The 24103-nt window shown below is 43.7% G+C and overlaps 2 protein-coding genes across 18 annotated transcripts in view; one reads left to right on the top strand and one right to left on the bottom strand.

The window, feature by feature from the left end:
* Positions 1-10232, bottom strand: part of MAPKAP1 (MAPK associated protein 1) — a 181937-nt gene extending 171705 nt beyond the window's left edge. For 4 of the 10 annotated variants that reach the window (XM_079962111.1, XM_079962110.1, XM_079962116.1 and 1 more), the window contains exon 1: positions 10062-10229. The gene's annotated coding sequence lies outside the window, so the exon portion shown is untranslated. Of the gene's footprint in view, positions 1-10061 lie in introns of all 10 variants that reach the window. The other 6 variants (XR_013834848.1, XM_079962109.1, XM_079962112.1 and 3 more) reach the window with 5 other exon arrangements.
* PBX3 (PBX homeobox 3) overlaps positions 9725-24103 on the top strand; it is a 240090-nt gene continuing 225711 nt past the window's right edge. For 2 of the 8 annotated variants that reach the window (XM_079962174.1, XM_079962167.1), the window contains exons 1-3: positions 17448-17652; positions 19327-19950; positions 21226-21299. In XM_079962174.1, coding sequence (XP_079818300.1) covers positions 19754-19950; positions 21226-21299 — 271 coding nt within the window. In that variant the 5' untranslated portion in view covers positions 17448-17652; positions 19327-19753. Of the gene's footprint in view, positions 9949-10326; positions 10349-17306; positions 17425-17447; positions 17653-17741; positions 18346-18507; positions 18531-18679; positions 19143-19326; positions 19951-21225; positions 21300-24103 lie in introns of those variants that run through there. The other 6 variants (XM_079962168.1, XM_079962172.1, XM_079962171.1 and 3 more) reach the window with 6 other exon arrangements.

Genomic DNA, 24103 nt, shown 5'->3' with positions numbered 1-24103 from the left:
GTTTGTGGTTTTACATCAGTGCCTTCAGTGTTAATCACATGACCAAGAATGAATAAAAAACAGAGTGGCAGTGGAAGAGCAACAGTAGTGTGATAATGCTAAGCAATGGTCTGTTTAGCTTAACTATGGTTTGTCTGAACAGTCAAGCCCAGCCCAGCAGATTAATGAAGCTTTGTTTCTACCAGCAAACCACGATGTGGAACAATGGTTTATTATTGGCTTGTGAATCATGACAAGCTTTAAGCTATAGCTTAGTGCTGTGTCTAAAACCAACAGCACCCATCACTGGTGCTCATGAAAGTACAATAACAGCATGAGGCAAGTGAGGCTGGAAAGCAAATAAACCTCATCTGCACATTTGTGAGATGGCTCAAATCATGGCTTTAGTGTCATGTGTGAATGCAGTCAGTGGTTAAGAGCAAAGCAGCGCTGTGTGCAAATTTCACCTCACCGAGAGGCCTTCAGCAAGTCACTCTCCCTAGAGGCCTCAGTGCCTGCCCTCCCCAATCTGAAATGTGGGGAGAATAAAATTGACTGAGTTGTTGTAAGAACTACACAGAAACTAGCTCAGTTCAGCAGCCAAATACAAGCTCTCTCCCAACACAGCCTGCCTTTTATACTTGTCATTTGGCTTGCCTTCAGGATCAGTGAGAGTTGGGGCAAAAATTCCTTAATAAACAAAACAAATGAATGCCTGGCTATCAATTAGTACATATATAAAGCTGAAAATGTAGCGCTGGCTATTATAACATTGGTGGTAAGAGAGGAATATCTCCCTGTCAAGAATCATCCACTCCCCAAAAGCTGATATTCAGTGGTAGACTGTGTCAGATGCTGGAAGGAGTATGTCGCTGTCATGACTAATAGTTATGAAGACTATTGGTGGTGTGTTTTGCTGCTGTTTTCTTAGGTTTTTTATGGGCTATTGGGTGGCTTTGATTGAAATGCATTGCTATTTTTTTCTGATTTTGTCTATGTTTCCAAATGTTGTAAGCCACATGGAAATGCCTTATGTTTCTAAACAATGAGTGATGGCATAGTGGTGGTTTGAGTATCAGATTAGAACCTGAGAGACCTGGGTTGAAATCCCTGCTTAGCCAGGACACTCACTAGGTGGCCTAGGGCAAGTCAGCATAACCCACCTCACAGGGTTGTTGTGAGGATCAAATTGGGAGAAATAGTATCACGTATGCCACCTTGGGCTCCTTGGAAGAAAGGAGGTTAAGTACTTAATTCGTTCTGGAGGTCTGTTCTTAATCTGAAACTGTTCTTAACCTGAAGCACCACTTTAGCTAATGGGGCCTCCCGCTGCTGCTGCACCGCCGGAGCACGATTTCTGTTCTCATCCTGAAGCAAAGTTCTTAACCCAAGGTAATATTTTGGGGTTAGCGGAGTCGGTAACCTGAAGCGTATGTAACCCAAGGTACCACTGTAAATAACAACAAAAATATTTGTACTAGACAAGAATCCTCCATACCTGAGAGAGGTGAACAAGAGGGAGAAATGTAAACACATCAGAGCAAGGGATGAGACAAATTATGCAATTATAGGAACTAGTAACAGACTACCTACTTAAAAGAACTGTTGAGCTTGAGCCTTATCCCAAGTCAGACCACCGGTTCAGATAGTCCAGTTCTGTCTACCAGAGCAGTGACTCTCAGAGGTTTCAGGGAGAGGAGGGTCTTTCTCAACCCTTTCCCCTAAGATGCTTTTTAACTGAAGATGCTATGACTTGAACCTGGGACTTTCTCCATTCAAAACTGAGCTATGCCCCCTCACTATGTTCCAACTCCTACATATCTGAGAGACAGAGAAAGGTAGGTAGGTAGGTAGGTAGGTAGGTAGGTAAGGGGGAGAGGAAGGAAGTCACCAATTTAATACATTTGTTTTAAAAGAAAACTTTTGAAAACAGCCTTAGAAATTGTAAAGCAGGAAAAAATGCCTGTGCATAGATGTCTTTCAAAAACAGAATTGCAATCTACCACTGAAGATATTAGAGTCAACCAACTTTGATTTTTAATCAATTGGCTAAACAGTTACAACTGAATACATTTACTTGGGATGGGGAAGTGAGCAGGTCCCATCTTAATCACTTTTACTAACTCTTTGAATCAGCTCAGTGTTGTAACTCCCAAAGAATCTTTTGCGAGTTCAGGGTCCCATAAATCTATTTGAACAGCTGTGGTTTGTTGACTGCCCAAAATCTGCTTTTGCTTTCATAGGTGTACAGCAAACTAGTCAGTCAAACTGCAATGCTTTATTTACTGAGTTTGAGGATCAAGGAATACCACACAACCTCAGGTATTATATTCCCCACCCCTCATACATACATATATACACACACCTACCTCTATTGCTTGTCCCCATCTTGTGGGAGCTTTGCTTGTCAATAAAGGAACTCCTTAGATCAACAGAGTTATCCTCCCATCAATATTTTAAGCAAATAAATAAGTATTTGGCTTGGGGGGGTGGGGGAGGGAGAAAATTGCAGCACTTATAAATTAGGCCAGACAAATCCGTTTCTCGACTCCCGCCTGCAAAGAGCATTCTATCAATATAGCGAAATGCTAATCTCCTAATTAACAACCTAATTAGGTAATTATGGCTTTGCAGAGGGACGCCTAAATGAAATATGACAACATGGTCACCTCTTTATATGGCACCTGTGGGCCTTTTCAGCTGTCACTGTGAAGAGTGCAATATCAATTGGAACAGATGACAAAGCAGTGTCATTTTTCATTCTGATATTGCACTGAACAGTACAGGATGGGAACAGTTTGCAAAGAGAGAGAGAGAGAATCTTGTCTGATTTAAATGTGTAGGAGGCAGCTTGCTTAATTATGTTTAAACCACCAAGAACAGGATGAAATTGTGCATAGTGGCAGGACCGGATAAGGCATTGGGATATCACCATCACTACCATCACATTAGTATCCTGACCTGCTTTTTGAAGAGTGCATGGTGGTGTTTGTAAGATCCCCCACAGTAAAGGTAAAGGTAAAGGTACCCCTGCCCGTACGGGCCAGTCTTGACAGACTCTGGGGTTGTGCGCCCATCTCACTTAAGAGGCCAGGGGCCAGCGCTGTCCGGAGACACTTCTGGGTCACGTGGCCAGCGTGACATCGCTGCTCTGGCGAGCCAGAGCCGCACACGGAAACGCCGTTTACCTTCCCGCTGGTAAGCGGTCCCTATTTATCTACTTGCACCCGGAGGTGCTTTCGAACTGCTAGGTTGGCAGGCGCTGGGACCGAGCAGCGGGAGCGCACCCCGCCGCAGGGATTCGAACCGCTGACCTTTCGATCGGCAAGTCCTAGGTGCTGAGGCTTTAACCCACAGCGCCACCTGCGTCCCCCACAGTATGACCTCACAAATAACCTGCAAGGTAGGCTACGCTGAAAGCCTCATGGCTGAGCTGGATAGAAGCCCAGGTCTTCCCATTCAAGTCTAGCTAGTACATCACAAAGGCTCACATTTACAATCCCATACAATACTTATTTTGATATTTACCGTATATCCTGGCTGGTAACCTTCCTATTCATACTCATTAGACCAGGGGTTGCCAACCTAGTGCCTGTAAAGGCTTTCCTGGGTTTTTCAGAGTCTTAAGCTTTCATTTTTTAAAAGAGGTCAGCCTCTATCTCTCCCAGAAAGGAAGTTATGTGGCAAAATGTGGAGGTACTGTATCGTCTAAGTGATTACTGTATAATGAGAGTGTGATATGGCCACCTTGTACATTCTTATTAGTGCTACAGAATGCTCTCTGTTGCTATTAGATAGTAACACTATCAGTGTGTGTGTGTGTGTGTGTGAGAGAGAGAGAGAGAGAGAGAGAAATCAGTATCACACTAATGCAAGTTACTTTTAAGATGAAACACCAGGGATTGGTCATGAGACCTTCTGTGTGCAAAGGAGGCTCCAAGACGTGAACTTGGTGCGAATGAACAGAATGTAAAAGCATTTGCAGCGAGGGTTGACAGAGAGCACCAATAGAATCAGAAAAGGATATGCAGTCCACATATTTGTCTGTGGTTGGGAACTGAAGTAAGTCAAGAGAATATGATTGGTATTTGTTCACATTATCGCCATTGAGATTTTAAAGTCAATAAGAAATATGCAATTCATTACTTTAACATTTTGATGTTGCCTTAAGATTGATTTAATGTATGTTACATAACACACCTAAAGAGTTACATAACTTACATTAAATAGCAGACAGCAGGATGAATGATGTAGTATTTGGCAGAAATAGAACTGTAGTGGAAGGAAAACATGCTGTCTGTGATGCACACAGGCTAAAAGGTAAACTGTTGCCTTGTTAAACGCCTAGCTGCAGTCATTGATCCAGGACTGGGGAAGTTTTAGCCCTCCAGCTGTTGCTGAACTACAACTTCCATCAGCCCCAGGGTAATGCGAGTTGTAGTTCAGCAACAACTGGAGAGCCAAAGATTCCCCACACCACCTTTGATACATGTGCTGGTGTATCAAATGGCTAAGAATGGCTATTTCAAGTTCTATCTTGTTTAAATTAAGGGTGGGGAACTTTTGGCTCACCAGATGTTTCTGGACAAAAACTTCTGTCACCCCTGGGGCTGATGGGAGGTGGAGTCTAGCAACATCTGGAGGGCAACAGGTTAGCCTTCACACGTCCCTCAGAGGAGATCATCACTTAATCATTAATTCCAGTTTGAAGCATCAGACCAGCTGCGCTGAAAGGTGACCTCACACACCCAGGCACACAACACAGGGCTCCCCGCAGTACTAAGGGAAAAGCTTGCATTGAAGCAAGAGCTAGACAGCACATCTGTGGGCAGGAGAAGCAATGACTTAAAGCACCTGACTTGGAAATTACACACACAAACCTTGGCTTGAAAGCTGTCTGACATCACCATACTAAACCACTGAAGAGCAGAGAGAGGGTGCTCTCAGTTTCTCCATGGCAATTTTGGCCCAAAAATGTGCTGAAGAGTTCAGCAAACAATCAAGCCAAGCCCAGACACCTTTTCCGAAAATCACTTGCAGTGGAAAATAGTGGAATCTAGGTTGGAAAACAAGGACAGGCATTAAACAGCTCGCACTGGTAACACTCTAAAAAACTATGCTGCTTCTGACTCCAGCACCATTTCACACTAACTGTGCTCCAGGTGAAAGACAATGAACAGCTAGGCAAGTGACACAGGCTTTGTTTGAAGACTGTGTGTGTTTTTGCATGTGTATCACCACACTGAGGTGAGCAAAACTCAGTGCCAAACAAAAAAGGAATCCTGCAACCTGTCCTAATTACAGTCGTACCTTGGTTTTCGAATTTCCATTCTGGAAGTCCATTCAACTTCGGAAAATGTTCGAAAACCAAGGCACAGCTTCCGACTGGCTGCAGGAGCGTCCTGCACTTAATTGGAAGCTACATTGGATGTTCAGCTTCCAAAAAACGTCTGCAAACCAAAACACTCACTTCTGGGTTTGTGGCGTTTGGGAGCCCAAACATATGAGTAACAAAGCATTTGAGAACCAAGGTATGACTATATTCAAATTTTCATCCAGAAACTTATTGAACACATCATGCTTAAAACTAGCTAAAGGGCAAGGTGAGAAGCAATGCTGGGGGGTTGGGGTTGGGTGCAGAGGTCAAAGCTCTATCCCCTGAACCCAGAAAATCATATTCAGTTTCCCCCAGGTTGTGACGATTTCTTCAGCTACGTACTTATATATATTGCTTCTATATCCTTCCCACACCAGGTACGTTCGACAGACCATTTGTGAGAGTGCAGGCTCTCCATGTTTCTTGTATCGTCTACTTTTGGTTTGAAATAGTATAAGATTTTTGCCTGCTTTTTCCTTCGGGGCGTTTCTGCAGCTTGTGTAAGAGAAATTCCCAGTTCTTTATAACTCTGTCTTGTGAGTACCATCCCCGGACTAGATTTGGGTTACTTTATTCTGCCCATATATTTGAAGGATTTGTTTGAAGTAAACTCGGAGTGTTGTAATTAACCGCAGTTTTAGATAACCTCAAGTTGTTTTGGAAAGCTTCAGCGGGATTTCAATGGGGCTTTCAAAGAGCCTCAAAGGAAGGGAGGATGTTTAAAATGCGGTCCAGCAACTCCCGGAGTCCTTATCTGGCTGAGATATAAGCTCGTTTGCCGGGAGTGTGCCTTGTATTATTTTTTAAAAGCTCCTACTCACTCTGCTGAGGCTCACAGGAGACTTGCTTCCGGCACCATCTTCTTCAGCCCTTTATGGCTGCTTCTGCCTATATATTTACTTATAAGCTCATAGCCATATGCGTATTTTCCTAGTTTGGCTTTCTTTTAAAAAGTGAAAGGCAAGATTCTCAGGGCTCCTTTTTCAGAGGAGGAAGCAGCAGCAGCAGCAGCATTTACATCCCACTCTTTCTCCAGTAACCTCAAAGTGGCAGTGAATATGTATACAGGCTACTACTCCATTTTATCTTCACAGCAACAGTGTGAGGTAGACCAGGCCAAGCAGGCATTTGAACACAAAGCTCTCCAGCACTGTCACTGCTATGCCATACTGACTCTCCCCCATCTTTCCCAGAGACTCCAACTAGGGGTGTGAGGACATGCTCCTAGCCTTGGCTGCATTTATTTATAATATTCCACCTTTCCTCCAAGGGGCTCGACAGAATACAACACCTCCCCCTTTCCCATTATATCCTCACAACAACCCTGTGAGGTAGGTTGGGCTGAGAGAGCGCTATTTCCTGGACCAACAGGAAGAGAAAGAAAGGCACAAGGTCTTTCACTTGGCTCACAAAGTACTTTGAAGATGTCTGGAAGAAGCAAGGGTGATTCCTACAACTTCCAAAAAATTTCTAGACTAACATGGGAAGACACTGTCCCCTTCTCTGAAGGCAAGACAACAGAGTACTTGAGAGCAGGCTAAAATGTAGGGAACACTGAAGAACACTCACAGCATACCAGTAGACAAATAGTAGTCTTGACTATGCTGGCCACATTAGGATGCTTTTGAATTTGTTTTTGTCACCCCACCCCAAATATTTATCTATCGTTTACACTTTGCATTTTTTCCCCTTATGTCAATCTAACATAATTTTGGAGATAATGGAGTCCATTTTTTATTCAAAACTGACAAAATAAAAAAGCCATTCTAGAGATTTTAACTTTTATCAGTCAACATCTGTGGCTTTAATTAATTAATTGCTGGGGTTAATGTTGCCTTCCAGTAATGAAATACTAAGAGTACCACCTGATACCACCCACTGGCCATAAAACCAACATGTCAGCAACTTTATACAACAAAATGAGCACCCCAAAACACTAATGTACGGAACCATATCCAATTTGTACATACAACAAATGTGATGGCCTTGTGGGTATGTTTCCACTGGTATCACAAATACTGGTAAGCCTTTATTTGCTACCTTTTCCATGCAAGCATTCATTGAAATATATGTGTGACAACCAACACACAAAACATGTGCTTAATTCCTTTGCAGAAGTGCTTTTCCATGTACCGGGCTTGTACTAACATGAACGCCCCTTGCAACTTTTATCACAGCTGCCAGTTGCCCCTGTGGTTTCAGGAGCATGCAACAGGAGAGTCTGGTCCCGAACACTGGGCAGTGGGCCAGCCGTTGCCGTGAGCCTCTTTCTTTCCTCCTTCAAAGCAAAAAGTCCCATCACAGGCTCCTAACACAGAGAGTGGAGACTGTCATGTGTTAAAAACAGGGATGGGCAAATTGAAGGCGAGATTCAAGGGCTTTGCAATGGGGGAGTCTAAACTTGATTTAAGTAGCTTTAAAAGGGAGGGGAGATTTGAAAGTCCACCTGACAGCTCCCGGAGTCTTTTACTGATAAAAGTTGGCAGTTATTTTCATAGGTTGAGCCTTTTTATCAGGGTAATTTGATAATTAGAGCTCCTCCTCACACAGAAGACTCAGTGGAGACTTGACCCGGTGCCATAATCTCCTGGCTATTTTATTATTGCGTGTTACCTACTTACTTTCTGATGTGGGTAAGGGGTGCGCAGCCAGCCTCCAATATTCTGTCACACTTGAATGTGAACAGAAATAAAACTCTAGAAAGGTGTTGTGCAGATGAAGAGGCAGGACTGTGTGAATTAGGAGCTGGTGGTAGAGTGCAGGTTTAACCACCAATTTTTCCTCCTCCTATGCAAATAGCCTCTCTAGGAGCAGATGGCAACAGAAGGCACTGCAGTTGACCATGCAACTGTATCTAACGTTAGTCCTGCTCAGAGTAGACCCACTGAAATTGATGGACATGTCCAACTTCAGTGCATTCATTTCAGTGGGTCTTCTCTGAGTATAACTTAGTTGGATACAACACAGAGTGCCCTGAGCCTTAAGAACAGGGAATACACAGTGCAATATGTCTCTGTACACCCTTCCAAAATGTCATCCCTCTGCTTATGTAGAGAGGAAAGAACATAGGTCAATGGCAAAGCAATTTATTTGCATGTACTTTGAGCACAATGTTTTTGTGGTCACAAGAAGAGCCCTGATGTATCAGGCCAAAGGCCCATCTAAACCAGTATCTTGTTCTCATAGTGGCCAATCAGATGCCTACAGGAAGCACATTCCCCACATGTGGTTTCCAATAACTGTTACTCAGTAGCATATAGCCTCCAACCATGGAAACAGGGCATAGCTGGGATATAAGTGCAATAATAATTTACAGTTTAAAATATATAAACAGCATATAATAAAGCAAATACCAATTCTAAACTACATAATTTTCACAACAAAGCAGCTAACAGCTATATCTTCTCTTCAAGCACCCTTGCAAACACAACACAAATTCCCACCTGATATTTAACAACCCTAATGAATAATTTTAAAATATCAGAGCACAGATTACTGATGCCAAGTCCTCCAAATCCAATTAGGGGTGTAACTGGGTTACCTAAGCAGGTAAAAAGTACCATGAGACTCTATACCATGAGACCGCTTAACAGCAATTGATCCAACTCCAGTAGATCTAGTGAAAATAACGAACATTGTTAACTAGGATTTATTAATTTCAATTGAGTAGAACGTATTTGGCAACAACCCTTGATCCTTCAGATGGGGTGCAACACCCCCCCCCCCGGTTCCAGCTGAACTGAGACTGAGGAACCACCTGCTAATGGTTCCCATATAAGTGTCTTGTATGGATTAAATCCCATCTTCAATATTCTAAATTGAGATTATCCACAAAAGATTTATTGGTTTAGCCAAAAAAAGTAAGGGGGGGGGTAGTGACAGCACAACCCTACACATGCCCACCCAGAAGCTCCATGGAGTTCCACAGGGCTTACTCACAAGTAAACGGGTACACAACTGCAGCCTAAGTGAAAACACAATGGAATGCTTGACCAGATGGGCACTGGATGCAATCCAGTAGGGCTCCCCTTACGTGCTTACAGATCAATGGTGAACACAGTGCCCTCCAGATCCTGCTGAACTCCAACTCCCATCATCCCCAGCCAACATGACCAATGGTCAAGGATGCCGAGGGTTCCAAGTCCAACAACATCTGGAGGATACCCAATTGACAAACACAGCTCAGAGGCAGAGCTACGTGCACCGCCTAACAAAACGCTGCAGGTTCAATCTCCGACATCTCCTGTCACAAGTCGAGTGGTGGCAAAGACCACTGACAGGGACCCTCCATAGAGCTGCTGCCAGCCAGAGGAGACAACACTGAGCTCGATGGACGAACAGCCTGACCTGATTTAAGGCGTACGCCTCTGGGAGATTGTGCTGTTTTTTAAAACTGCACGTCGTTTTAAATCCCAGCAGAAAGTTGCCGGAAAGCAGCAGACCCGGGCTGGTGCCACGGAGGTTGCAGAGGCTGGGACCACATCCTTGACCAGTGACAACCCGGCGGGGAGAGCGGGCGAGAGGAACAGGAGGCACTGGACCCGACACCTCAGCGCCGACACCTGGGTTCCCTCCGAAGGGGCGGCGCACAGGTGGGAGAGTGGGCGGGACCGGTAGCCAGGACTCCTGGGTCCCCCTGCGAAGAGAAAGGGGAATCTTGTGAGGGGCACTGAGAGCGGACCCCGGGACCCCGCTCCCCACTTACGGGCCTGGCGGGCGCCGCCGCTCCCTTCCCTCGGGGCTGAGTCCCTCGTCCTACTGCCCCCGCAGAGGAAGAGGGCGGAGGGTGTGAGGGGCGCGTAGGGTGGGGGCTCCGCCAGGAGACGGAGCAGCCGCTTCCGGGGCCACAGGAGACGCCTCTGACGCCAAGAGTCAGTAACAGACGCCCTAACCCGGAAGCGGTGGCTCCTCCATTCGGAAGTGACAGGAACTAAGGGAAAGCGAGGCCGGCCGCCCGCCGAGTTCTCTACGCATGCTCTTCATCATCATCGGGTGAGGAAGGAGGGGTAGGAATCCAGAAGAGACAGAGACAGAGACACAGAACAGACCGCGTCCTGCGTATGCGCCGAAAAAACTCTTCCCTCTGGAGGGCTGGGTCCTGGGTCCTAGCGCGCTCCTGCTTCATTAGCTTCCCACCCTCCCTGTTTTCCGGCCACGCTATGTATGGTTCTTTGACTCGTAATGAAGGAAATGGGACCTGGGTTATTCTGCGAGCAATCAGAGCAGGTCTCAGATAATAAGCTTGCTTTCCGGGGCTTACGGTTTTCTTACAAGTAACAAGAACTCCTTTTGAGCATGTGCAAAGTGCATGTCTTTACACGACACGAGTCACCACAACTAGCCAATCGCTTCTTGGGACATTAAAGGAAGGTCAGAGGGGCATGGTTTTCTGGAGAGGCTAGAACCCTTCACTTCTTATTCCAATATTAAGCTTTATTCATGTGATAAGGTGTAATGGCACTGGATTCTTTCTACACGCCATACTAAGCGCTACAGAAGTACAGGTACCGAACATGTGTTTCCCTTCGCGTATGAGAACACCACCTGAAAAAGTTCGCTTTGCTGCAAAGCTATTAAAGATGCAAGAGCCCTACTTCTCAGAATACATTAGAGCTGAATTAATTCTACTACTTTTTTTATATGTAGCTTTTCTTCCATGGAATGCCATACAGCATGCATGTTTTCTTCGCTATTTAATCCTCAAAACAACCATGGTAAAGTAGTTGAGTCTGAAAGACAGATACAGTGGTACCTCGGTTTACGAACTTAATCTGTTTCTGAAGTCCATGCTTAAACCGAATCCGTTCTTAAACCGAGGCACGCTTTCCCTAATAAGGCCTCCCGCCGCCAGTGCCCTTCCACCATTCGGTTTCCATTTGTAGACTGAGGTAAACTTCGCAAACCAGAACACTACTTCCGGTTTTGCAGAGTTCGTGAACCGAATAGTTCGTAAGCAGGACTGTTCTTAAACCGAGGTACCACTGTACTGGCCCAAAGTTACCCAATGAGCTTTGTGAATGAATGAGGGTTTGAAGTCAGGTCTTCAGGGCCTTAGTCCAATATGCTAAAGTTCACTGCACTGGTGCCCCCCTCTCCCTTTCCTGAGTCTCCACTTTATTTTAAATGCAAGCAATGCTTTCCCTTCTACTTATGCAGTTCAAAGGGAAAGAACATGCTGGCTGCTCCTTTATTCAGTGAGAAGTAAACCTACAATCATTGTACTGCCGTACGAGTGCAAAAGTAGTCAAATAATTGATATGAAGAAGAAGAAAAAGAATTTGGATTTGATATCCTGCTTTATCACTACCCGAAGGAGTCTCAAAGCGGCTAACATTCTCCTTTCCCTTCCTCCCCCACAACAAACACTCTGTGAGGTGAGTGGGGCTGAGAGACTTCAGGGAAATGTTACTAGCCCAAGGTCACCCAGCAGCTGCAGGTCGAGGAGCGGGGACGGATCACCAGATTATGAGTCCACCACTCTTAACCACTGGCTCTCACTAGCACCTGGTGCTAGTTTATAAAGTGTATAGTTACAGAATAATAGAATTGTAGAGTTGAAAGGGACTCCTGGGATCATCTAGTCTAACCTTGCCATGCAGGAATCACAACCAAAGATTCTATGACAGAAGGCCATCAACTCTGCTTAGAAACCTCCAATAAAGGAGAGTTTACCACTTTATGAGGTAGTTTATTTCATTGTCAAACACTTTCAAAAAGTATTTAAATAACTAAGCAGAGTCATATCAGACGGCTTGTAATTCTGTGTGCTCCTATCTTAGTATGTACCGGTACTTCCTGTAAAACACAAATACAAAATTTCTGGATAAAGGCCTATTTCAGAAATGGAGAACCTGCAGTTACTGCTGGGCTACCAAAAGCCCCAGCCAGCATGACCAATGGTCAGGAATTATGAGAGTTGTAGACCAGCAGCATCTAGAGAGGGGCGACAGGTTCCCAACCCCTGCTCTAGCTAGAGATAAATTGATTTACCATACATTATAACTATCACATTCCTGTCTGGGATCCTACACATGTCTAACTGATTTCAACATGACTTAGTCCCAGGTAAATGTGCTTTAGGATTTTAGCCAGTTTTAATGCTGTTTTTAGACTATAGTCTTAATATGATTCATTAGGGAGTAAATCCCACTGAAAACAGAGCTTTCACTTTTGAATTAAGATGCATAGGACAACAGTGCTTGTCTCCTGTTTCCTTAGTAGTTGGCAACAGGTAAGAGAATAGTTGTTGATTCCAGTTATCCCTTTCAAAAACAAAAATAATCACACACTCAGAACATTTTGTCATATGCAATGTCCAAGGATGCTTAATTAAGAGTGTCTCCAATTATATATGCAGCACTGCAATAGGGACATTGCAATCATAAATAAAGGCAGACATGGATAAATTCATAATTAAAAATGCATTAGAAATTACAAGCATAATTTATTTACTAATACACATTGGAATAAATTTGCAGCGTAATATTTTTAAATGTGGCATTAATAAATAATGGTAAACAGAATGTTCATATAAAATATTTTCATAAATACTTACAGTACAGCATGCCATGCCATTATAGTCACCACAAAATAAATTTTATATGGCAGGCAGGTTTTTTAAAAAAATGTGTATGTGATCTGTCTTGAAGTCACTCAGTGAAAAGAAAAATGTAACCCAAAGGATTGTCAGGTATGATTGGAGCTTGGCAACTTTTGTACATTGAGGGTGAATCTCATAAGTTTTAATATGTCTTAAATCCTGACACCTTAAATCCTGACATCATGAAAACAACTTCTGTTACAAAATGAATGTGCTCTGGCAAAGACTGCCTCTGTGCATCCCTCTACTGATTTCGTCAAAAGGCATATGCAGGGTTCCTGTCCTGTATAAATCCCACTGAAATTAATTAATGGAAGTGATTCAACAGCAGTGCTTGCTGGGTTGTAGCCCTTCGATTAAATCTCCAAGGTGCTGATCTTTACCTTGGCTTGACTACTACGTACCTTAAGTACTCACTGCTGCCCTATATATTACCTAGGCTTTCTTGAATCAATAGGGACAATTAAGATATTTACCTTAAAGAAAATAGTTAAAATATGGATTTATAATCTAATTAAAAAGTGTAACAAATAGACCCTTTTCACCTATGCATAAGATCCTACCCTCACGATCCAGCCACAGTTAAGCATTGGTTTTAATGGGGGATGGATTTAAAGATATGAGGCTAAACATGTTTTCTCTTGTAAAGCTCATGAATTAGATCTGACTTCCTCCAAACTAGGGATCTGAGCTGCATTAAGAAGCCTCACGGACTTCAGTAGGACTTCCCTCCAACAAAATACTATATTTTACTTCTGCTAGCTGTGTAGCTTTTAAAGGAACAGGAACAGTTTCAGAAAAAAGCTGGAATCCTTATAGAACCCCCATATTTGTGCATATCACAGCAGCTCTACAACATAGCTTAGCTCCAAAGTGCCCTTTAATGTTGCTGTTTTTTTAAAGGCAGTCCATACCATTCTTCTGTTTACAGGGAAAATGATGCTTTGATGCCTATGATGAACATTCAGTTTAAATTACCGTACTCCAGTGTTATTGGATTACACTCTAATAGTGAGCATATTTGCTCAGATAGCAAACCTCACATTTGCTGAATGGTGCTTTCATGATTTCCAACCATGAAATCCTATTCCTTTTTTTACTCAGAAGTGCCACTGAGTTCAGCAAGCTTGTCAATACTGGCGTATTATAGTATTGCAATCCCAAACATGCTAAGGGTAGCAACAAGCAAGAGGATACTTTTGGTGGTGGCTCCCTAGGCCCAGAATACTTTACGTAGAAAAGCTCACAGCCTGTACCTCTATTGGTTGTTGTTTTTTCGGGCACCAGGTTCAAACTTCTTCCAGACCTTATAAGTTCTTGTTTGAAATCCCTCTGGCAAGATTGGTGGTCTTAGTTATGATTTCTTTTTTTAAAAATATTTTTTATTAAAGTTTTCAGATTTTACATTTCCACATTAATATCTTTCATTATACCCATACATTCAATGACTTCCCTCCTTTCCCTTCCAAGGTTCTTTTGATTTACCCATAATTTCTGCATATTCTTGTATATCGTAGGGTTACCATATTTCAAACAGTGAAAATCCAGAAAGAAAAGTTTTTGAGTGCGTCCATTTTTCCCTGATTTCCACCCAGACCCTGCTGCTGACTGCAGTACTCTGGATATGTCTGGGGAAACCCTATGTATATTAATCTATTTCAGTCCCCCCCCCCCCATTTTACACCCTTTTTAAATATACTGTTTAATTTACCTTAATACTGCCAGCGTTTGCAACTGTGAATAATTATTTTCTACTCACAAAAAAATTCCCACTTCTCTTTAAATACAGTGGTACCTTGGTTCTCAAACACCTTGGTACTCAAACAACTTGGAACCCAAACACTGCAAAACCAGAAGTGTTCCAGTTTGCGAACTTTTTTCAGAAGCCAAACATGCTCCGTTTTTAGTGTTACGCTTCCGATTTGAGTGCCACACTGAGGTCTGTCTGTTTTTGCTATTTATTTTGCGTTTTTGTATTTGAGGCTCTCTTTTTTTGTGACTGTGTGAAACCCAGTTCAGCTACTGATTGATTGATTGATTGTGTGACTGCAGTACATTGTTTATCGCTTTTATTTTATGGATCTTTGAAGCTTTACCTGCTCATCTTTTGTTTCCCACTCCAATAATAGTTTAGACAATAGTTTTTCATTATTCTCTAATAAATCTCTTTCATATTGTGAGCTTTTGTCCAGAAATCCGTTTTTCTTACCTAGTTTAAACATATCATACAATTGGTGGTACTGTAATCAGTCTGTTTCTTATTTCTTCCATTGGTTTCAATCTGGGTTCCCTCCCTGAGAGGTCCAGGAAGTCTCTATAGGTCACCCACTGTCTGTCCATGTTAATAGCTTCCATTGGTGATAACCATAGGGGTGTTTTCCTTTGCAGCAGGTTCTTACATTTCTCTCAGACTCTATACAGATTCTTCCTGATCACATGACTTGAAAAACTTGTATATATTTTAGCTTCCCATGCCAAAGACATGAATTTTAAAGGTAAAGGTAAAGGTACCCCTGCCCGTACGGGCCAGTCTTGACAGACTCTGGGGTTGTGCGCCCATCTCACTTAAGAGGCCAGGGGCCAGCGCTGTCCGGAGACACTTCCGGGTCACGTGGCCAGCGTGACATCGCTGCTCTGGCGAGCCAGAGTCGCACACGGAAACGCTGTTTACCTTCCCGCTGGTAAGCGGTCCCTATTTATCTACTTGCACCCGGAGGTGCTTTCGAACTGCTAGGTTGGCAGGCGCTGGGACCGAGCAGCGGGAGCGCACCCCGCTGCAGGGATTCGAACCGCCGACCTTTCGATCGGCAAGCCCTAGGCGCTGAGGCTTTTACCCACAGCGCCACCTGCGTCCCTTACATGAATTTTAGTTCTGCACTAAACAAATCTGTTGTAGCCTGGAACTGAGTGTGTGCAGTGTAGCTGACGTGTGCTGAATGGGACACAATTGTGGCCAGCCTGAAGAAGCAGCAGTAAACCTTGGTGCCTGACCATAAAATCAAGCCAAGCCAGAGGAACTAGAATAATGACAGCACTTTCACTGAGAAAGTGAACTGTGTGTTTGTTTAGGCCCTGGTTGAGAGAAGCTGTCAGAAAGAATTAATGCCAGTATATATTTACGGTATTGCATTAATGATTTTATTGTGTATTTTAACTCTTGTTGCTGCTGCTTTAGGTTTTTTTGGACACTGCTTAGAGATTTCTTAATGTATTCAGTGGCATATAAATGATCTAAATAAATATGATGGCTGCTTAATTCTGTGCTGTATATGGAATGCTAGCTGATTGGGTTTTTTACATTAGTTTTTTCTTAAGCTTATTGTGTTTTTATTTATTGTAGTATGGTTTCATTGTTGCACTTTTCTTCCTTTGACCAATGCCCTAAACTGCTTGAGAAGTCTTGCAGATGCAATTTCTGTAGTAAACCAGATAGGATAGTGCTGTCCAGCATTCAGTTATTTGCATTTTTCTGGAAGCAAGCCTAGTTGAATAAAAGCAAGTAGTGCCTCTGAGTAAGCATGCTTGTTGTTAGGCTGCGATTCTGAGCACACTTACTTGGGAGTAAGAAGTGGTGAAGAAAAAAGTAGGAAAGCCGGTACAGTTTTGCTTCCGAGGAAGCATGCCTAGGCTGGACTTAAAACGCCTCTCATGCAAGCGGGACAAATTTTCGGACTTGCATTAAGTTTCCTGAGCGGGGAGATGAAGCCTGCAAGACTGAATATATTAACTAGGCAGCCTGCCCCAAGGGGCACAGCGAGTTAGAGTAAGCACGCCTAGGCTGGAAGTGCACAAAGAAGAGAAAGCTGGCAAAGGGAAGAGAGGGTGTTTGAAGGTTGCCAAGGCGAACAACGGCGCGTCGCGGGGGAGATGCGCCGCGGCCCAACTAACCGGGCCTTTCCCTATGCTGACACCTCCCAGAAGGCCAGCCGTTGCCATGGTGATCATCAAAGGCCGGGGCAGCGCGGCTTTCTTTTAACCCCCTTTCTTCGCGCCGCGTCACGTGCCCGTTCGAACGCGCCAATCACAAGTTCCTCAGCGAAGAGGGGCGGGGAGAGCGTGTGTTTCTGCGTAGGAGGGGTGAAGGACGTAGGCAGCTTTTTCTTCCCTACTTTCACCACAATCACATCTGATTGGCTAAGATTCACCCTCCCCGTGCCCTGATTGGTCCGCGGCACATCTGGGTCTTTTATGTGGGGGTTCTTTTACGTTCTGTCTCTGTGTGTGTGTTTGTGATATTATTTGTTTTTGTTTGTCTAGGCCCCGCCCCCAGCTAACTGGAGGGGCGCGACGTATCTCCCACCGCCTCCTCCTAAAACTGTTCGTGACACGCCTCCTTTTCCACCCGCCTCTTTCCCTTCCCGCCCCTTGGTAACAAGACAACCTCAAGAGTGGCGGGTTAGACGTTATTAGCCGCGCCCCCTAAGGGGCAGGACGAAAAGAGCGACGCTCGAGGCACGGCTGAGGGCGGGTAAAGGAGGGCGGGGCCTGGGATGTGGGTCGGGGGCAGCTTCTGAGGGGAGAGTTTGAAAGGCAGGAATTAAGAGCCTAGAAAGCTAAGGCTAGAGAGTCATATGCTGAGGAAGGGTCAATTGATGGCAGGGACTAGGGGAGAGGTGAAAATACAGGGATTAGGGCTGAAAGGATGAAAATTGAGTGGGGGGGGAGTGTCAAGAAATAACGGTCTTTGGTGGAAGAGGTGAGTTTTCAGGAAACTGAGGGATGGTCAAGAAATTATAGGGGCTAGGGTGGAAAAATGAGGGGGTCGTCCTGGAAATTGAGGAGGGGGTGGCAAGAAATAACAAGGACTGGTATGGAACGCTGAGGGGGTGTTCTAGGAAATTGAGGGTCAAAAAATGAAAGGAGCTGGGGTGGAGGAATGAGGGCTCCTCCATGGCTACCACCAGAAGTGCACCTGGTGAAGCTTTCCCCCATTGCTACATTTACCTGCTTTGCTGAGAGAGAAGGGTGAATGGGTGAAGAAATCTCTTCACCTGACGTATTTCTGCTTATCAGTGAGTTGTTAGTGGAAATGCAGCATGATAGGAAAGTAACCCCCCAAGTACAGGTAGAACTGGTGTGTGCAGTCCTCCAATTACCTGAGTGGAGTAAGGGGCCCTGACCTCTCTTTCCGTGCTAGTTGCACCCGCCCCGCCCATCTACTAAAGGGGGAACATTGGTTAAAATTGGCAGAAATCTGGACGCGGGGTTGCCAGTTGCATTTAAGCTGCCTCTGCCTTACCCACGATTCGAGCAGTGTTTTGTGGGGGGGTTGTGGCAATACCAGTAAGGGGTGCTCTAGGAAGAACTAAGGAGAGATGCTTGCAGACACAGAAAATGCCAACGGAGGTGGAGTCCGGGGAGGGATGCTGAGGCTGCCATCCTAGGCGCTGTGAGTTAAATCCTATTGAAATCAGCAGGGCTTCTTAGTTTAAAGAAAAATTGTGGGAGATTAGTCTGTAAAATATCAGCTGCGCTTGTGGATACCGTAATGAAACTATCGCCGAAACATTTGGAGCGGGGGCTGGTTCTGAATCTATAGTAGCCAGGAGTTCCAAGGGGGCGGGCTCTTGTAGTGTAAGTATCAATGGGGAGGGGCTTTGGAGCAGCTGCCTAGAGGAGGAAGGGGGAGTGGCTCCGGCTGGCTCCCACGTCCCCTCTAGTCTCTCTCTGCTTCTCTCCTCCTTCACAGGGTGACACGTCTGCAGGGTGAGTGAGTGGCATTGGCAGACTGTCAATCCCTCACCAAAGCGGCCATCAAACAACATAAAACACACACAGTCACTGAGCTGCTGGGCTCATAAATTCCAGCTGGCGGATATTTTTGCACATTGCTTTGCAGAGAGAGTGTAATTAATTTTTTTCTTTACTTCTCCCCCTTTTTTTTAAAAAAAACCCAACATCCGCTCTTTTCTTTTGCACAAGTTGAAACTTTTTTGCTGCTATTTTATCTATCCGTTGCACAGACAAGACAGACATTGGGATCGTTTGTTATGTATGTGTGTGTGTTTTTTTCCGAGACGGGGAAAGGACAATCATTTTCCCCTCCCACCGGCTGCATTTTCTTGTCTACTTTTTCTTGTCTTTTTTTTAAATGTTGCAATTAGGGGCTGGGGGTGTCTGCTTGGTTTATTGTGATTTTTAAAATCCACTACCGTGTGTCACACTCGTAACTTTAAGGATTTGAAAGTAACTTTTATCCCGTTCCCCTCTTTTTTTCTTCCCCCCCCTTGCTGCATTTTTACAAAATTTTCGTCCTCTCTGTTTCCAAGAAAAGGGTTTTCAAAGGAGGAAAAAAAAAACAAAGACAAGTAAGAGAAAAGACATAGACGAGCAACTAACTTTTTTTTCTTTCCCCCCTTCCCCCTTAAAGGAAATAACAAAGCCTTTGGGTGAAGATTTGTACCAAAGGAAAGAAAACTTCAGACACCTTATCAAGGCCGTTTATCCGAACCACAAATTTTGTGATGAAAGAAGATTGTAACTAAAGAAGAGAGTGATTTACTGCTCTGGAAAGCAGAAGAGAGAGTGGAATAAACAACGGAGATCCGGTCAAATATCAAACACTGATCCCCCCTTCTCTCAGGAGCAGGAACTGAAATTCATTACAAGAACAAGAGATTTACTTGCATTTTCTCCCCCCCCCCCCAATCTTCCAAGCACAAAACCACCTTATCGTGAAGCGCTTCTTTCCCCCCCTCCCTCCTCCTTCGCCTCCTCCTTCTCCGGCGTGCCGTTTCTTCTTCTGCTGCCTCCGTTGCCGCCTCTCCAAGTGCATTGATTGGGCTGCGGTAGGAGGCATGGATGAGCAGTCCAGGATGTTGCAGACTCTCGCCGGCGTGAACCTGGCTGGCCACTCGGTACAGGGGGGCATGGCTCTGCCTCCTCCCCACGGACACGAAGGGGCCGACGGCGATGGCCGCAAGCAAGACATAGGAGACATCCTCCACCAGATTATGACCATCACGGACCAGAGCTTGGATGAGGCGCAAGCAAAGTTGGTCTCATTAAAACAAAAAATCCCAATGTTGTGTATATATTTGTGTGTGTGTGCATGTGCGCGCGTGCGTGTGTATGTATGTCTGGTGCGCTCGTGTGTTTATATGCGTGGCGCTTTTTGTTGTTGTTTCGCTCCTTGCTGTCTCCTGCTGGGACCAAATATTCTTGCAATTAAGACAACCCTTTTAATACTAGAGGAGAAATGCACGCGGGGGGGGGGGGGGCACAGACCAGGGGCAACAGCCGGAGTTGGTCTGAATAAGGGAGAGAGAAAAGAAGCACAATATACATGTGCAAAGATTCCTTCCTCCCACCCCCACCCCAAAATCTGTCTTATTGCACTAATGCTTGGAGTTGGGCTGTTGCTGATAACCTTTCCTTTATTAGGATGATGCCCTCATTTAAGGGGTGGGGGTAGAATCGGCCTGCCATCCCATGCTGCTCTCATCTTGGAGGGTTTGCGTTTTCTTTCAAAGAAGTGTGAACTTTGTAGTGCTCTGCACAACCCCCAAATTGGTGTTTCTCTGGAGTTAGATTGATTTAAAAATTAAAAGAGTGAGGAACTATTACAGGGTGCAAGAGATTGGGAGAAACAGTTCCTCCCCTCCTTTTTTTTCCTTAAAAGAAATTATTATTTTTAATATAAATTGCAGTAAATACAAAACAAAGCATATACTTGAACTCTGGAAATCCCCTCTCTTCATAAATCAGTGATGATGATATAGCAAATTGGAAAGCTTTGACAAGCTGTGATTTATGCATGAGAAGAAATGGAAGGAAATTTTCACATCAGGTTTCTGGGGTTTTGTTTTTTAAAAACAACAACGATAATTTTAAAATGAAACAAAACAAAAACTTCTTCGGTATCTCTTCCTGGCTGTAAGTGGCAGGCAGGGCGGCTGGGGTTGACTGGGTTTTCTTCTTGTCACTTAGTCTTCACTTCCTGATGAAGGAGAAGGCAGTTGACCCTCTTGCTACCCACCCCCAACTCAGTTTGCACCTATGGTGATTAAGTTCAAACATCCTTACCTTTCTCTTTAACGTAGGTACTCTGTCCACATTGGGATCACTCCTGTTGCCCTCTTGAGCCTAGCTTCAGCCTTCCCCATCAAAAGCTATACCTTTATTCCTTGTCAACTTTAGTTATTCCTTTGCGTAGATCAGAATGCAAAGAGTATCATGTAAAGACTTCAGTTAAAAATTATTTTCCCCTCCTTTGCATTAAGATGCCAGGCTTGTGCTAATACCTTTTTAAAAATCTTTTATTTTGCAGAAAGCATGCACTGAACTGCCACAGAATGAAGCCTGCTTTGTTCAGTGTCCTCTGTGAAATCAAAGAGAAAACAGGTAGGAGACCACAAGTTACACAGCTTTTGAAATGAACCCCTTTCCCTCTCTCCCCCCAATAGGTAAACATTGCAATATACTTCTCTCAGCGAGCTCTAGGAGAGCTGCTTTAGGAACCGCAGCCATCTTTGATCATCACCTCCTTGTCTGTTTCTGATCTTTGGGTTGGGAGGTAGAAGTGAATGTAATCAATCAAGAATGTTTTTTAAAAAAACAATTCATAATCCTGCTGCAGAATGAAATGTAAATGAAAATGGTAGTGTATCACCTATTCAGGGTAAATTCCCCCTTTCGCTGCAGTCAGGGAAAGTAAAAGCAAGGATCCGGCTTTCTTTCCCCTCCTCCTCTGCCTTGTTTTGAGTATCTGCTTCTTAAAGAAGCAATGCAAGAGGCTGGAGAAGCCAATTACAGCCAGTGGCCCCTCTGTGTGAGAGACCGAAAGAGCGAGCAACTTTCTTGAGCCACTCTTGTATTTATGATTTTGTCAGTACCAGTTTATATGTAACTGAAAGGAGTCAGTCAATAGCTCTGAGCTCCCACATTTTGTAGGAAAATTATGGGTGTTCAGTTGTGCTTTGGGAAGACATTCTTGACCTGTGTTCTATGCACATCTTTACACAGAGGGGGGAAATACATATATGTACATATATTTTCTGTGGATATTTTTGGCAAGAGACTTTGCCTCTGAAAATGGGGGCAACATGTCAAAGAGAAAGTACCTAATCAGAGAAAGCATCTTGTAGAACTAAGGCTAACAGGACAGTAGAGCTGTGTGCTTTCACACTGAATGAAGTGTGAGAGACTGAAAACCACCTTCTCAACAATTGGGTCCTCAAGAGATAAATATCTTAATGTTCATAATTCAGCGCACAAAGCTGAAATTCTACTTTCAGACATTTGATCTGAGTTGTCACTAACTGCGATTAGCATCTGTGTGGCACTTGACTTCAGCTTATTGTTGTTTGTATAGATCTTCCAAAACTCCCTCCCCCGAACTGCATGGCACGCTGAAAGGCCTGGTAGATACTGCAAGTGTAGGCATGTCTAAGGAAGGCATACTGCTTGTGTGCATGATAGAATAGAAATGCTGGAATATATAAAAGCCAGTGAGTTTTTAAAAACAATAAGAAGCAGGCCTTTTAAAAGAGGTTCTGTACCTCTGTGTGTGTACAGGAAATCCAGCAATGTCTGTCTTTTAGCATAGCAGTTACTTTAAAAATGCTACAACAATCCTGCTGTCAAGCAGTTGGACTTCTTATTCTTTAATAGAAAGATGATGATAAAAATGCCTTGTTACAGTAGAACTTTGTGCACATACTCTGTACCTAATGGGGGTGGGGGAGTCAAGGAGATGAGAAATCATTAATAGTAAACAACCCCTGACTGTACTGGAGCTAAAAGGAAGAAAATGCTGAAAGTGTCCCATGACCTCTTGGGCAGCACGAGGTCTCCACAGCCAAAGTCCTTAAAGTCTCTGTGTCCTTAATATTTTAGCTTCCACCAAAAACTAAACTCTTCTCTTTTGGCAGAAGTCAAAAACTATGTATTGACAACAGCAGATTTCAGTTATGTAGGTTTGGGTCCCTGTGATATTTTATTCACAGACAGCTTAAACCTTGTCTATTTGAAAGAAAAGTTTAGTTGACCAGTGTCAAAGGTGAGTTCAGAAGAAAGAAAGTCATTTTCCGGGTTAAAGAACTGCTGGCGTAGGTTCTATGCTAGAAGAAAAGAGGCTGATAAGTTATCTTGAATATTGGGTGAATTTGGTCACCAGCTAAAATGCTGTTCTGTCATCCACAAGTTATATTTTTCTATGAAATAATGGAGGCATAACTTTATTGATTACACAAATAATGAGGTATATGGTAGAACAGTACTCATAATCTAAAGCACAGTCTGGCATGCAGGAAGCACATATTTTAATTATTATTTTTTGTTCCTTCTTTCTGCCTTCATATAAACTCTTGTAAATAATAATTGTTGATACAAAGTACCTCTTGTGGTCAACAAATCAAGCAATATTTGTTGTTATGCATCATTTTGTGTCTGTTTAAACTGTGATGGTTTTGGCATATACATTTTGACATAACTTTGTTAGCATATTTGGATACTTTTCTCTGAGTGTTTGCGGTTGTTTTATTTTTTATTTTTATTTTGTTTAATTGTTGCATGTCATATGTTCTAAAAGATATGTTAAAAAAATAAAAACAACAAAGGGATGGCTTCTCCATCTGCGCAGAAGTGCCGTCCTTACCAACTCAAGAAGCTTAGGAGTGGTGGAATTGATATGTTGAGTGATTGATGAAGGAAAAATGCATCTCCCCTCCCCACCCCCATGAGTTTTTATAAGGCAACTCTCATTCAGGATTGCCCATCTGAGATGAAATGGCTGAGTACACATTAGCAAGGGAAGCATGAAAGCAAATTCTTGCATATCTTGTATTGTCTTATTCTGGAAGGGGGGGGGAGGCGATTTCCAAATCTTCCTCCAGTGTTCTGATCCACTCTTAGGACTCCCTTCTTTCCTAATATTTTACTCTGTTCTTTTTTTATATACTTGTATGTTTCCTTATAAATTTTAAACTTTCAGAATAAAGACTTGTGTGTGTGTGTGTGTGTGTGTGTGTGTTGTTGTTGTTGTTGTTGTTGTTGTTGTTGTACCAGTGGGATTCCTGCCCCATTTCCCTGCCACCCCTCTGCTATTCTACTATGTGATTTGATCCCAGTAATTCCAGGCAGTTTCTTTGTTTCTTTTGCTTTACAAAAATGTAGCATAGCAAAAGAGAAGCATTTGTTTTCCTCCA

The sequence above is a fragment of the Podarcis cretensis genome (genome assembly GCF_951804945.1).
Source record: "Podarcis cretensis genome assembly, chromosome: Z".
Lineage (NCBI taxonomy): Eukaryota > Metazoa > Chordata > Lepidosauria > Squamata > Lacertidae > Podarcis > Podarcis cretensis.
Note: the sequence above shows the minus strand (reverse complement) of the source record. Positions and strands in the feature narration are given on the sequence as shown.